Genomic DNA, 15,873 nt, shown 5'->3' with positions numbered 1-15,873 from the left:
AAATGTAAAAAAAGTAGCAGGAATGAAAGTGTCATCCTGGCCCTTAATATAGATTTTTGTGGAGATTTTCTACAAAAAAGATAACATTTATCTGCTTCAAATAATCATCAACCTATCCATCAAACACATAAATCTACCTGTAGGTAATTAGACTTAACTTGAAAACATGTTTGCACAACCCTGTGTGCCTCTCCGTGTGCAGTCACCACAGCAGGAAAGGCTGAGCATATTCACTTCCTGTAAATCATCCACGAACCCATGAAAGACCACTTCTGCTTTTGTTACAAGGTCATGTGTTAATGTGAAGCGAACAGCTTAAGGGTTTTGGAGTTCAGACTGGGACTCTGCTGGACACTGAGGAGGACTGTTTGGTGAAAATGTTGCGGCTGCACTCTCTGCTCGCCCTGGCCCTCGTCTCCTGCTGCTGCCCCGCCGCTGCTGATGTAGGCGACTTCGCTCCCTGTCTGCAGTTCTTCTACAGCTCCTGGCCTCCGAAAGGTTTAACAGGAACACCGATCTGCCAGCGTTACAACAATAACTATCAGTTTGCCACGTTGTACAGTCGATCTCGCCGCTCCCCATGGTTCTCTGCCTACGTGTACACAGTGCCTACAGGAAAGAGGCCTTCGTCTTCCTGGAAGTTTGAGCCTCAGGTTAGTGTTTGATCTCAAAGAACATTTGTTTTCATGTCATATACCTAAAATGTTTCATTAAAAAAGTTGAGTGGAAATAGAATTAATCATTTTCTACAAATCAAGTTTTGCCTCGTCTCCATAGATATTTTTGCCTCAGTGGCTTTCAGTAAATAGAAACTTAAAAAAGGAAATGAGACCCAGTAAAGCAGAAATATTTTTTGTTTATCCATGATCTGTCAACTCTGCACACTGTAAAGAATGTCAGTATTGTAGATCATTTTAAAACTATTGTAGGTCATTTTTTCTTTTTTTTTTAATAGGAAATCTTTTATCTTGAAGATTGACCGGATTCTCTCGATTAGCTTGAGCGCTAAAAGCAGTCTGGCTGAGAGTAACACGAGAGAAGTTGCATGTGGAAGCTTTCTTTGCAAATGGATCGCAGGAACAGATGGTTCCCACACACCGTACCTGTTTGCAGAGAGATGTGACTCTCATTAATGAATCTAATCTTTACAACGGTCACAGAAATGCTGGAACGAGCTCATTCATTCAGATGCTCAATTCAGAGAAGTTGTAAACACGCGAATGATTATTGAAAGTACTTCCATGAAAAAAAAGAGTAGCAGTTAGGGCTGGACGACATGGCAAAAAAAGAAAATCACAATTTTTTCAATTTTATTTCACGATTTCGATTTTATCACAATTTCTTTAAAATAAATTCAAATTGGAAAAAAATGAATTATAATGATTTTAGTTGAAAGAAATAAACACATTTTGAACAAATATTTATATTTATTCAAATTAAATAGTTCTTATCTATTAAGATTAATCTGTAAATAGTGCAAGAATTGCACCTTCTACTGCTACAGATAATGCATTTCTGTCAAATGAACAGCTTCTAAATATCTGAGTTTTTATTTTGCCTTTGTGCTAAAGTCCATATAACAGAGCTTGTAAATGATTGTCACCCAAGACCAGAAATGAGGGAGATTGATGAAGTTTAATAGCATGAATGATTGATAAAGTTTAGTAAAGTCCTTTCCCTATTAAAACATCTCAAAGTGCTAAATATTAATAATAATATTAATAAAAACACCATTTACCACATTTTCAAATGAAACTGAAACTATTATTATTTTTGGATTACATACATGGTAAATAAATCTCAATTGCTTCAGAATTTACCTTCAAATAGACGATTTCATTGTACTTTGAGAAAAAGGCTCCAGCTAGCATCTTTAACTGATACAAAAACATTTTTAGACTTGGATGATAACATCAAATACATCTGCCAAACTGTTAAGATTCCAAACACAGAGATAATAGCAGTAAATGTTGTGGCAGGTTAAAGTTTACATCCACAGCTCCTTCACTAACATCTGCTCTCTGCTGTGTTTATGTCACTGAGCTGAAAGCTAGCGTTAGCATTAGCGCTGTAGATTCTAGCTGGGCTTTTATTCGGTCCGTACGACCAAGAAAAAAGCTCAACAGTGATGCCACAGATTAAGAAAATTATGTGCGAATTCACTTACACTTCTTACAAAGAAGAAAAAAATGTGCGACCAACAATAAGATTTAGGCTCTTAAAGTAGCTAGCTACGAGCTAGCAAAACAATGCAGCAACGTGCCCCTGAAAAGGGGACCTTTGCAGCGCGTGCACGTAAGCACGTGTAGGTAGAGGGGCGATCAAAGTCACGAGTTTAAGTTTGGTTTGCAAAAACTGTCTTCCTCTCAAAATGTTTCACTTTCATGGAGCTTCAAAGTATTCTGATTTGTTTCTTTTTGAGCATTAATAATACATATGTTTGTTATTTGTGTTTTTAAATGAGACGATCTTATAATGGTAAAATAAACAAGTTTTTAACACCCCCACTGCCCGGGCCGTGGTAAAATCTTAAGTGAGTTTAAACTTAACTGTCAAATCAACACAGTGATAAAATCCAGCTCGTTTTGTCTGAGGCAGTTGGTGAACATGAAACCATTTTTGTGTAACTATTTTGAGACAGTAATCTATGCTTTCATTACATCCTAGCTTGATTATTTTAACTCTCTTTATATTGTTGCCAGATTGGACAAAATTCTAGACAAAGAAAATATCTTAAACAATAGTCAGTAAAGACCAGTAGCGTACCAACAGGGCCTGCAAAGCCTTCAGGGAAGGCCAAAAATTTTCTGAGAAAATCAGAGAGAATTTTATGTATATAACTTTAACACCCCTCTCCCCCTCCCCGGGTGGTTTCTCCTCTTAGCTCAGGTCCTCTACCAGAGGTCTGGGACCTTGAGGGTCCTGCAGTATCTTAGCTGTTCCTAGCACTGCACTTTTCTGGACTGAGATGTCTGAGGTCTTTCCAGGGATCTGCTGTAGCCACTCCTCCAGTTTGGAGGTTACAGACAACACCACATCCACCACAACGGCTTTCCTCTGTTCTTTATCCACTACAATGTCTGGTTGGTTCTCCATTACCATCCTGTCTGTCTGGATCTGGAAGTCCCACAGGATCTTTGCTCTCTCATTCTGTAACACTTTCTGAGGTGTTTCCCACTTTGACTTTGGGGTTTCCAGTCCATATTCTGTACACGCTTCTGTATAATATTCCAGCGAATTGGTTGTGGCGCTCCATATATGCTTTCCCAGCCAGCATCTTCCACCCTACAGCTATGTGCTGGATTGTTTCCTCTTTGCACAGCCTACACAGCTTGGGTCTTGTCTGGTGTGGTAGATCTGAGCCTATGTCGCTCTGGTGTTCAGGGCTTGTTCCTGTGCTGCCAGGATCAGAGCTTCTGTGCTGTCCTGCAGGCCAGCCCTCTCTAGCCATTGGTAGGACTTCTTGACATCAGCCACTTCAGTTATTGTCCAGTGGTACATCTCATGCAGGGGCTTGTCCTCCCATGATTCTCTGTCCTCGAGCATCCTCTGCTTTCCATTGTCTGAGACATTCACTGAGCACACTGTCAGTTGGGGCCTTGAGCTTGACTAGATGTGATATATACTGTATATATATATATATATATAAATATATATATATATATATATATATATATATATATATATATATATATATATATATATATATATATATATATGTATATAGATATAAATATACTCATACAGTCAGTGGTCCTGTCCTCACTTCCAGTCTTTGTGGCAGCTTCCCATAAAAACACTGCAGATTAAACCATAGCCATAAATGGAATAAGTGTATTGCATTGATTCAACCAATCAGAATTTGAGTTCGAGTTTCTGCAGCTTACTGGGGGAAGAAGATGACATAGTTGCCTACTAACCAACTGTATTACAGTTTGGTACGGGAGCTGCTCTGCTGCAGACCGGAAGGCACTGCAGAGGGTGGTGAAAATTGCCCAGCATGTCACTGGAGCACCGCTTCCTGCCATAAAGAACATCTACAAGAAGCGATGTCTGAAAAGGACAGGAAAAATCATAAAGGACTCCAACCACCCAGCACACAGACTCTTCACTCCTCTGCCCTCTGGCAGGCATTACAGGAGTCTGCGGACTAAAACCACCAGGTTCCGGAACAGTTTCTTCCCAACTGCTACCACACTCCTGAACTCTGCCTCCTGACAACTTAGCCACAACACCACTCTGACTGTATTTTTTTATTTTTTTATTTTCCTAAATCACTCACAATAACAATGGACTGATCACCACTACCTGCATACTACCTGCACTTTATACGTTGAATTTCACCTGTACTGTTTCATACTGTAAATACTTGTTTATACCCTCTCACTGCTATTTATTCCACTTTGTACATTGTAGATACATATTTATACCTGCTAAAGCACTCTGGATGGATGCAAACTGCATTTTGTTGCTGTGTACCTGTGACATGTGCAATGACAATAAAGTTGAATTCTATTCTATTCTATTCTATTATGGAAAAATTAGAAATCGTCAAAAAAAGGCAGACCAACCCAGAAGCTAGCCAGCATGTCTGCAGAAAAAAGGATATGTCCGCCACGTTCAGCCATCCTGGTGGGAATAATAAAGTTTTGTGAGAATGATGAGCAACAAACAGGCCAGTATGAGAACTCCCACGCCGGCACTGAGCGCACCACGGCTGCTCTGAACACAATGAACTGCAGCCGCTCATTACGTAACTCATTACGTACATACATTCATGGAGGAATTTCTGACAATTTCCTTTTCCAGACAAAAACAGGTTTCAAGACCATGAAAAACTAGTGTCTATCATCGACCCCCAGAGGATTTTTGGAGCCCCAGGAAAAACTTTTTACATTCATCCCTGGGCCAGGAAACACCCTAAACAGATCACCAGCTTGTCACAGAGCCCATGGAGCTGGATCGACCTCTACTCTAGCCTGCCGCCCGTTGGACTGCTTAGTGAGCTGGTCCAGAATGCAGCAGCTCAGGTTCTGGTTGGTGTGGGTAAGAAGGACCACATCACCGCTATCCAGGTTACCCTTCACTGGCTGCCTGTGAATTTTAGAGTTCCTTTTAAGAATCTTTTATCTGTTTTTAAGTCTTTAAACAACGGTGCAGCATTCTCTGAGCTTCTCTATCCTTACACCCCGACCTGGTTCCTCAGGCCAGCTGATCATCTTCGTCTTGAGGTACCGAGGTCAAAGATGAAGTTCAGAGGGGAACCAGCATTTTCTATCTGTCCACTGAAGCTGTTGAACAAATTATCACATTCGGCACACATCTTCACTGTCCATCACGGTCCACCCTGGACAGGTCGGCAGTCTGTCGCAAGGCCACAATCACACACCCATCCACTCTCACGTGTAGGGGCAATTTAGAGTCACCAATTAACCTATGAAGCATGTTTTTGACAGTGGGAGGAAGCCGGAGTCCCCGGTGAAAACCCACGCATGCATGGGGAGAACATGCAAACTCCACACAGAAAGGTCCCAAATCCCCCAGCCGGGATTTGAACCAGGGCCTTCTCGCTGTGAGGCAAGAGCGCTAACCACTGCGCCACCCTGGTGAAGAACATACTAACGGAATTTCATTCCCACAGGTGTTTAATCGTTTGCAATTTAAACATACAGCAAGTCATCATGACTTTACTGTGGATTGTGTAAAAATACTTTCACATGTTAATTTAATGGCTAATATAAAACTAAGGCTGGATTAAATTCTAAATGTCTCATAAAAATGTGAGTGAAGCCAAAAGTGGCTCTTTTATTGCCATTGACAGTATATAAGAACTGGAGACAGCAAGAGTTGAGGTCCCCCATAGGAAATGCATTACCTTCAGCCCTCACAAAAGCTAAATGTATAGTGTGGAAACACTTTGAATTTACAAAGTCATGTGACCATACAGTGTCTTATAATGTTCTAATAATAATTATTCTGATGTGGAAAAACAACAGTGGGCTGAACTTTATCAAACGAAAATGTGAATGGATTTGACATTCATTCTTGTTTTTTTGTACACTTATTTCATTTATTATCTTAGAGAAATAAAATAATCTGGAAACTTCAGCTGCACTGCTAGCTCTGGTCTCTGCTTTTTGTCCTGCATCAATTTTAGGTCAGTGAACCGTTCAAAATGAACAAAGATTGAATAAATCGTATCAGCAACCACAAATATGAAATGAATTGAATTGTTGTTACAGTGAATTGTTACAGCCCTAACATTAGCTCATTATTTTCTCCATGTCTCTCACAAACAGTTGGCCCACCCAGAAGCTAATGGAAACATGATCCCCTTTCCACCTGGGCCCTTGGACCAGAACGTGGTGGAGAGCCAGGCAGTGAACCCAGACTACATCAACTCCAGTTACACGCGAGGCCATCTGAACCCCAGCCTGCACCACCACACTCACGAGGGCCGCTGCTCGACATTCACCCTCACCAACGTGGTTCCTCAGAAATGCGGGTCCAATGATGGCCCATGGGAGAATCTGGAGCAGACGGTCAGCCAGACTTTAGCAGCTTACTGTCTTGGACAGGCCTACGTTGTGACTGGTGTCATCCCGTACCGCAGCGATGGGCACTGGCTCAGAAATCATCGGGTGGCTGTTCCAGAATACATGTGGTCTGCATACTGCTGCCCAAAATACAATGACAGTCTTCCCAACCATCTGAAAACTCACTTTCCCACTTATGCCGCCGTCGGACGCAATGACCCCAACAGCACAGAGGAGATTGTTCCGGTTAACAAGACAGTAAAGAAAACGTTCAGAGGATACGATGTGAGACAGATGCCTCTGGAAACACTTGAAATGTACCTGGAAGACAGGTTCAGCTCTGTCATCCGAGTTTTTTATGAGCGCTGCACCACATCAGACTGATTTGGAAAAGCACTCAGAGAGAATGTGATCCAGTCACCATGAGTAAACTCTTCAACATACTTTTGTAAACAGACTGATTGTGTGTACGTTTGACCTGATGACAAGTGCCGTTTTTGTACGTCCAAGTCGATTGTCAAGTCTTTGGCTGCGATTTCTAGGTCTTGTCTTGAGACAAACACAAAACGTCATAACAGGAAGTTGTTTAGATATTCTCAATGCAATAACATTGTAAAGAGAGCTTTGTTTTAACCTGGCCAGCAAAGTCCTGAGGAAAAAAATATAAGAGTAAACAAATTAACTCTATTCCCAAGTTCTAAATTTAAAGTCTCAAGTCATGAAATCTCTGCATGTAAAATTTATATGCGACTTACGTTTGAGTCGGACATCTCTCACTGAACTGGACAATCAACCATGAGTGTAAAACTAGAGGAATCAGACTCTCCATGAAACAGAATTATGATGCCACATCAGGAAATGTGGATTTGAACCCACTATTTACTTATTTTTCCTTTCCAACTTGAGAAAATACTTCAATAAATGTGAGTGAATTCACAAGTGATGTGAACGGAGCACTAGAGGGTGTCTGTAGACTTCTGGCTTCTGCTAACCTTGAAACATGCCGTTAAATACTTTATCTGCTTTCCAGAAAAGAAATCCAGCTGCTTGTTTTTTTCCATCTTTGCTGAAAGACTTTTTATCTAAATATCCTAAACAACAGCATTTTGGGAGTTACTCTTAACTCAGGAGTACAGGAGAGCTGGTCCGTTTTTATGCTTTGAGATCGCCTGTTTCTCTGGGACGCCACAGGGTGGTGCACATGTGTAACAAATGTGTGTCGGTGGTGCACACCTCTGTGCAGTCCATCAAAATGACAGAAAACTTAAACGTAATCAAAGTATGATATTCAGGCTTTAGATTTTTGTGAACTTACATTAAAAATTATTCTGTGAAAAGTTTATAGGATGTAAAAAAGACCCATTTTCAATCCCAGCATGCCAAAAATGGGAAATATTTTCTACCAGATCTAAAAACAGAGGATTTGAGCTTCTCCAAAGAGGAATGACGTAAAGCTGAATGTTTTCTTTTTACAAGTCATAACTGCTCAGCTCTAAAAAGTAAATACATCATTTTGAAGAAGCTTTTTCAAATGTTTTGTGCTGCTCACCTGAACAAAGTGACAAAGTGTAAAACATGAAGAGATGGGCCCGGAATCCTCCCCTTCTCCCTTCTCCTTAGCCCTCCCCCTTCGTTTATCCCTCTCTGTTTGCTCCAAACAGAGGGTGATGAAAAAATAGTGTCTAGTATTTCGGACATGATTTTCGTTCAGTGACGTCATCAATATCACCGGTCCGCTAGCATTAGCGCAGAGCATCCAGCGCTTGAATATACATAACAACTGCGGACTTATAAATTTAAAAAGGTCACGCTACAATATAAAGTCATTACTTACATTTAAATGTAAACTTCTGTGGTTCAGAGCGCAACCACGTGATGAGAAGAGCTTCTTAGCGCGACGCGGTTTACTCTTGCGATAGTGGACTTTGGACAACTCTGTTAGGAGGGTGAACAAAAATAATAATCCGGACACGACTTTGACTTCGACTACCACTTCAAATCAAGGGGGAGGGCTAAGGGGAAGGGAGAAGGGGAGTATTCGGATCGGGCCTTGGATGCTGCTTTACTCAGAACAAGTGACTGGAGAGATAGTTTTCCTTCAATCCTGCTGAACTCCTGTTACTTTATGAAGGTGCAGAAGTGAAAACTCTAAGCTGATGTTTTGCTCAGACTGGATTTATTGCATGAACAGATGTAAGAACAGCAATGCACTAAAGCTGCACAGGAGCAACAATGGTTGAAAAACAGGAACCAACGCCTCAGAAAGACATCTGTGCCATGGGAGTGAAGAGCTTGTCCCACACTTCCACTTTCATGATGGCTTTGCCCATGGGTGACATGGTGGCTTTGATGTCCAGGCTGTTGCCACTGAAGGTGAGGTCACAGCCTTTGGCTTCTTCTCGCCTGAAGCCCTGCTGCTCCTTGTTGTAATACATCTCCTCATACAGACCCTTGTTGCACTCCTTGCCTTGCTGGTAGATTCCCACCCCCAGCCAGTTCTTGTACACGTTGTAGTCGTATGGCACAGAGAACATTAGAGCCATGGTCTCTTTGGCTTGGTTGCTGTGGCGCTCGAACAGCTCGTAGGTCAGGACTCCCACCGTGCCGGTGGCTTTGGAGCTGGTCTTGCCAAAGATGCACACCTCAGTCTTCTGTGGACGCACAGTAGGCTGGGGGGGGCTGTGACAGCTGCCGCTCTCCAGGAAGACCCTTTAATGCCAAAAACAGAATCAGACAAACCGACTCTCTCCGTGTCTTCAGAGCACCAGAACAAACAGCAGGACCTTCATCGTGCTCGGTTTGCTCTTACTTGGGGTTGATGAGGCAGTAGTTGCGTGTCAGGTTGGTGATCTCTATGGTGACGTTTCTTCTGCTCTTCAGGTTGGCAGCCACAGATTCCGCTGACTCGCTCATGGTGTCGCCTGTAAATGTGGAGCAGATCAGAGCAGGAACGGATGGCCTGCTGTCACATTTGTGTGGAGAAAGCAGAAACAGGGCAGCTTACCTGTCTGGATCTCAGCTGTGTCACAGACTGAAGCCACGCAGACGTTACACCTGATAGACCACTCCAGGCCCCTCCCTCCGCTGCTGCAGCCACCCCACCCGCCCCGCCCCCTGCCTGAGCGAGTCTTGGAGCGGACGCCTGATGGAACAGGGTGCAGTCACACTACCGTTCTTTGAGTTGTTTATTTTTGCTAAAACCAGATTCAGTTTGTCGAGCTGGAATGGCTTGTTTGTCAGACCTCAGACAGTCTTTGAGAACTACACCATTCAGTTTTGGACGGTGCTCTGATTTTCAGTTTGAGCTGGAGAACAGAAAGTTTCAGCAAGAACAAAAACATTTTATACCAGTAAATTGAATAGAATCTATTTTAGTCTCAGTTCATTTTTATTGATTGTTGAAAAAAAAGGAAACACATCAGACAGCAGATTTTATTTTATATTTGTTTATTCTTAGTGATGAGAACGGCATTCATTCATGTCTTCATCGGCAGATGGAACATCTTTTAATTCTGAAGGCTGGATTCTGTTAGTGTTAGTGACAGCTCATCGGCCCATCTTATCATAGAGCTCCAGCTTGATGATGGCCTTGCCCTCATTTGACATGCAGGCCCTCACGTCCACCTCTTTCCCTTGGTACAACACCCCTGACCCACTGGCCTCTTGGCGCACAAAGCTAGTGAAATCTTTGCTGTTATACATGTGATCAAACAACTTGTCATCACAACCTCGTGCCTTGTCAAAGATCCCCACACCCAGCCAGTTCTTGTAGAACGTGTAATCAAACGGCACCGAGAACATGATGGCGATCAGCTCGCTGCAGCTCTGCTCCCTCATGTGGAACATCTCGTAGGTCAACACGCCCACGGCGCCCGTGGCCGTGTTGTCATCTTTAATGAAAGAGCAGACTTCGGTCTTGGTGGTGCGAACGGTGGGCTGTGGAGGGCTGAAGGAGAACCCGCTCTCCATGTGAACCCTGGCAGAAAACAGAAAGAGCTCATTTAGCTCAGAAAATTTCAGGGGATCCCAAAGAAACTCTAAAGACACAACTAAATCCAGCAGATGGTCAGTTGTGTTAAAAAAGTTTTTTTTTTTTCAAATTAATAAATAAAAAGTCCATCACATGGAAACAAATGTGTTTTTTAAGTCATTAAATGCATATTTTCTTACTTAGCAAAATGAAAAATTGTGAGAACATGTTAGTGTAAATGCAAAAAAACTACATTACAGAACAAATACTTATCAACACCAGACTTGATTCATTTTTTGTCCTTACATTTCTTTTTCAAAGCAGAAAATCAAGAAATATTTTATTACAATGAAAGCAGCCGGTCTGCTTGCTTAATGAATCAAAAGCTGCAGAGCATTCCTGTGAGCCAGAAAACTCTGACTCCTGCAGAGTCTTACTTGGGGTTGACGAGGCAAAAGACGGCGCTAACATTGGTGATCTCTATGGTGCAGTTGCGATTGGTGGCAAGGGTGACAGAGTGGGCCTCTGCAGTCTCAGGCATGGTAGAAGCTGCTGGAGGAAAAAGAAAGAAACATCAGCCGTTTTTTTTACAAAATAAAGTGCAAGGAGTCTGTAAGAATGAAGTACAGCTGTGAAGAGTGAGAGTACTTACTCTTCGTAACAAGGCAGGGAGTCTTCTGGGGACAAGTCACAGATTGGCTGGGACACGAGTCTGAAGCCTCACCCTTTCTGTCAGACCTCATGCATGAGCCTCAGGTGGGTGTGCCGGGTATCCTGCACACTTCTACACAAAAAAAGAACTTGGTGCTGAAGAGGAAATCTAATTCCAGCAGGTTCTACCTGCTTATCCTGCAATCCCTGCTAACGTGTTTCTTCATGACAATTTTATCTGAACCAAAAACACCCACAGCGGTTCACCTGGTTATAAAGGAGGTTTTCTCATAGAGTTTTCTTTATTTTGAGCGGACAGGACAATAAGTCATACACAAGGCTCTATTCAAGGTATTAATTGTTGATTGTTGAAGTGCCAGTTTTAACTGGCTTAAAAAAAAACATGTTTTACAATTCCACACAAATTGGTTTGCATGGGTCCAGAATGCATCACATGTGAAAATGCTTGCAAAATGGATTTAAACAACTACAAAAAATAAAAACTCCACAAAAATGTGGCTTAAAAGGGAAGAAAACTCTGTTCAAAACGGAATCAAACAAAGTTCTGAGTGTTGTTCCATTTCTGTGACCTCATGGTGGACCAGACCAGACCTGTCTGGTGTGGCCCCAGCCTGGAGCAGAAAAACAAATGAGAAGAAGTGAACAAAAGCAGCTGTTAAAGAAACTGCATGACTAACTGAAGCAATACAAAATGTCTGAGAAAAAGGAATGCAACAATAGGAAATATAGGAAATGTACAATATGAATTTATATTGAATATTGTTAATATCCGAAGGTGCTTTCACACCGAACACGATTCATGCAACAAATAGGCCCCCTGTGTCCTCTGCACTAATAGTATGTGTGACAGAATGAGAGGCTTTACATATGTGGGCCCCCCCAATATAGGATACAAACATAATCAATATAAATAAAGTTTAGCATAAAATACAGAATTTATACAAATATACACTTTGCATGTCAGAAGATCATTAACCCCTTTCGTTAAAAAAAATGTGTTCCTGACGCCGCAGCTGCATGGTGGGAGGAGCTACCAGCTCTGGCGTGGGTATTTCACTTAGAATGAATGGGAGGCACATGCAGTCTTGAGGAATAAGGTTTGTTTATTTTGACGATTTCTACAATAATTATTACTAAAATATTTTCCTGGTACAGGGGGCTGTAGATGGCAGCACACATGGAGTTGTAGACTATATTTTCATCAATTAAAAACAAATGTAAAGAGCCAAAAATAAGGTTGATTTAGGGTTGGGTACCTTGTTAACCTCCAACACTCCCCAAAGGTTTTCATCATGGAAGCTGCCATTGTTCTATTTTTTTTTTTTGTTTTTTTTTTTCTTTTTAATGGAAGCTGTCATTGTTATGCCGGGTTCACACTGGACGTGAAAGTGGCTTCCATTCGGCGGCCATGGTGTCGTGCACACCAGGCGCGGAGCGGAGCGGAGGGCCTGCGCGGTGCAGCAGATCCATTCGGCGTCTGCTCTATTTTGCCTGCGAGCGTTCCGCGTCAATTCTGGCAGGGAGTTCTATCAAAATACATGAGATAATCCCCTTTATTTTCAAAATAGTACCAATTTTTCACAATAAAACGCCGCGATTGACAAATGTGATCATGTTTTTGTGTCTAAACAGACTGTAGAGATGAAAAATTACATACAATCGCAGCACCCACACACATAGTCACGCGTGCACTAACCCACACACACACAAAACAGACAGACATCCACACACACAGCAAAACGTCATGGGCTCCGGAGCAGGGAGCGGGGCGGCTGGGTTTGGGGAGAAAAAAAGGAGAAGCAGAGAGCAGTTCCTCTTAGCAGAAACACGGGCTGATACTTTTAGTTTATGAATTAACCCCGGGAAACACAACAAACAGACACACGCGCTACTTCCCTTTGTCAAGTTTATAAGCCAGACATACTATTGAACTTCATCAATCCAGCCTCCTCCTTTCTGGGCTTGGGTAACAGCATTTACAAGCTGAGTTGATTAGATTCTTGCACAAAGGAAAAATCTGTTCATTTGACAGCAGTGTGTTACCTGTAACACTAGAAGGCGTAGTTCTTGTACTATTTACAGCTTAGTTTTTAGAGATATCAAAAATGTAAATATACCACGACATGAATGATTTCCTAAGCTTTAATTTGAGCCATGTTTTGTGGAAATTGGTTAAGAAATGAGGGAGCTAGCCGGATTTTTGTGGTTGATTTCCGCATGTCTTACTTCCATCAGAACATTCCAGTATATTTTGATCAATTAAAAACAAGTTTATTTGAATGAGTCAAAAACCAAAAGGCAGTACTTTGAAAGTCCCATTTGTAGATGTAAAGAGCCAAAAAGAGTTGATTTAGGGTTTGGGTACCTTGTAAACCTCCAACACTCCCCAAAGGTTTTGACCATGGAGCCTGTCAGGGTTAAAAGGAACTCTGACAACAGAATTCTTTTCCACCTTCTAGATGGCCTAGTGGTTAGAGCTCCCGTCTAACAATCAAGAGGTTGCCGGTTCAAACCACACTGTGGGCTGATGTGTTTTTTTTTAAATCCCCCAAAAATTCAATTCAGGTAATTAAACATTTTTTATAATAAACAGGGGAAATAAATGACAAAATAGCAATATGGGGGTGTTTGTTTTGATTTCGGTAATTTTAAAGGGTAATCAAATAGTGCAGTTGGAGGCTTATTCCATTCTCAGCTCATATTTGAAAAATTACCAAAAGGGGGCGGAGCTTGTGGAGCCAGTCAAAACAACGAGGATTTACATGAATTTGATGCGAATTCCATTCAATGTGAACGGACAATTATTTAAATGATGCTAGCGCGAGGTGTGTGTGCGGGGAGTGGGGGTTTGGTTGTGATCCGCGGTACACACATGTGCCGAACCGTGGCTTCTGATCCGTACGGATTATCTGTGATCCGTTAGACCCCAAATCAATACTGATGTATAAGATATTCTTTATATTGTCATGTTTATGTTTTGAAGCATATATTGCAGTATTTGTCTTTAAACAAGGTGCCATGATGCTCAAAAACTTGAATTAAAAGTCTTTTTTCACTCCCTAAATTCTCCCAGTCTTTTGTGAGGGAGTGGGCTAAGCCCGAAATGTTCCCAGGTCCAGGAAACGCCCCTGGAATTGGTCAAAAATAAACCAATCATACTCGTACTTAAATTGATCCTATAGGTGCATTACACTTCAGAGTTCTTGTGTTTTGTTTGTTTTATCTCTCTTTACTGTAAAGATCTTTGTGTGGATTTGTCTACTTTGTGCCATTCGTCATGTCGTAATCATGTCTGCAAAATCTACTCTTCAGTTTAATGTTTGCATGTATTTGTTTTACCTACCTTAGGGCTACAGATGTAAATTAGCTCCTGTGCTAATGTTGGCATATTTATGTTGTAGCCTCGCTAAGACAGTGATTAATGTGCATTGTCCTAAACTAAATAAATGAATAAAAATAAAATTAGGAAAAACGCCTGTCAACCTGGATTTTAACATTTGGCGCCCTCTTGTGGTTAAATAAAAGCTGCTTAGAAAATGCAAAGTTTTCTTTAGATCTTTTACTCTCCTGTTGATGACTTAATATTTGCATTAACTTAACTCTGCATTCACTTAAACAATAAAATGTTTCTTATATTAATTGAAATAACTGTTGAGGCTTTGCTGTTGAGTCTCTTAATGTTTTGCTTCCACAGACAGACCTGAAATGGACCTAAAATGGACTTAGTGCTGACCTGCTGCAGAGAATGTTGTTACTAAATGATGCCACATTTCTGCTCTGAAAAGTGTAACGGAGAGAAGTGAAAAAAATAACATGAATTGACCATTTCAATGTAAAATCTGACCAACTTAGATGTTTTGCTTAAATCCTTTTTAACCACAAAGGGAAATTCTTTAGAAACTGTAATACGGGTTTGATTTGACAGAGTAGTCTCTAACAATATAGTTTTTTTTTAAGGCTTCGGATCAAATATTAAAAGCATTCATTCCAGTAAATCACCAGAAAAGGTTTTTTTTTTTTTTTTAAAAGACTAAAAACAATTTATACTGAAACATTTGGTGAGTTTTGATGATTTCTGCATGCTTCCCTCTCTTTATCTTCAGTGTTTTTTTTCTGGTGAAGCTTCTTCACAAATTCACTAAATTCACTTTTAAAAGCTTTCAAATCATTATTGTTTATGATAGGGCAAGAATAAGTGTTTAAGGAAAAAAACATAAATTGATTTAATCTTTATTTTGGTTTTATTTCATTTGACTACATCCATTCAAACTGTGTATCCAATGTGTTCAGCATCATTCCAACATTTGTATGATACTTTCCCACAGTCATAGGTAAGCATTTCTAAACATCTGGAAACTCCAAGACCTGCAAAAGGAACTTCTTCTAATGCAGGGGTGTCAAACTCAATCACACTAGGGGCCAAAATGCAAAACACATCTTATGGTGCATGCCGGGACAGGATAAACATTTAGTGAACACTCAAAAACTACAATTTTAAAACTTTGAAACAGTAATTTTTAACATAATTATGAATAATAAAAAGGAAGGGAATATTATTCCAGAATAAATCAACTTAAACCTTAAATAACTTTAAATATTTTACTCTCCATAAAAATATATTTTGTCAAAATTATACAAGTTAGAAATAAACGCAGGATAACATCGGGTCATTAAACTTGGCTTTGAAACGTGCTG

At 40.9% G+C, this 15,873-nt stretch overlaps 3 protein-coding genes across 4 annotated transcripts; 1 reads left to right on the top strand and 2 right to left on the bottom strand.

The window, feature by feature from the left end:
* On the top strand, positions 1–7,485 carry LOC112153917 (endonuclease domain-containing 1 protein). Its single transcript, XM_024284379.2, has 2 exons — positions 1–653; positions 6,300–7,485. The coding sequence occupies exons 1-2, from the start codon at positions 378–380 to the stop codon at positions 6,918–6,920; spliced, it is 897 nt and encodes a 298-aa protein (XP_024140147.1). The 5' UTR covers positions 1–377; the 3' UTR covers positions 6,921–7,485.
* A 1,210-nt stretch (positions 7,486–8,695) lies between these two features.
* On the bottom strand, positions 8,696–9,598 carry LOC112154324 (DELTA-stichotoxin-Hmg2b). Its single transcript, XM_024285177.2, has 3 exons — positions 9,541–9,598; positions 9,346–9,457; positions 8,696–9,245 (listed from the first exon to the last, which is right to left on the bottom strand). The coding sequence occupies exons 2-3, from the start codon at positions 9,447–9,449 to the stop codon at positions 8,795–8,797; spliced, it is 555 nt and encodes a 184-aa protein (XP_024140945.1). The 5' UTR covers positions 9,450–9,457; positions 9,541–9,598; the 3' UTR covers positions 8,696–8,794.
* Positions 9,599–9,966: 368 nt separating this feature from the next.
* LOC112154330 (bryoporin) lies at positions 9,967–11,462 on the bottom strand. 2 transcript variants are annotated; one of them, XM_024285191.2, is made up of 3 exons: positions 11,159–11,462; positions 10,944–11,055; positions 9,967–10,512 (listed from the first exon to the last, which is right to left on the bottom strand). In XM_024285191.2, exons 1-3 carry the CDS (start codon positions 11,247–11,249, stop codon positions 10,083–10,085), a joined length of 633 nt encoding a protein of 210 aa, XP_024140959.1. In that variant the 5' UTR covers positions 11,250–11,462; the 3' UTR covers positions 9,967–10,082. The 2 variants fall into 2 exon arrangements, with proteins under 2 accessions (XP_024140959.1, XP_024140958.1); XM_024285190.2 differs by having other exon boundaries at positions 10,944–11,058; positions 11,159–11,448.
* Between the last annotated feature and the right edge of the window lie 4,411 nt (positions 11,463–15,873).

This window comes from Oryzias melastigma, linkage group LG19 (genome assembly GCF_002922805.2).
Source record: "Oryzias melastigma strain HK-1 linkage group LG19, ASM292280v2, whole genome shotgun sequence".
NCBI classification, from domain to species: domain Eukaryota; kingdom Metazoa; phylum Chordata; class Actinopteri; order Beloniformes; family Adrianichthyidae; genus Oryzias; species Oryzias melastigma.
The sequence above is the reverse complement of the archived record's forward strand: the minus strand, read 5'-3'. Positions and strand labels throughout refer to the sequence as shown.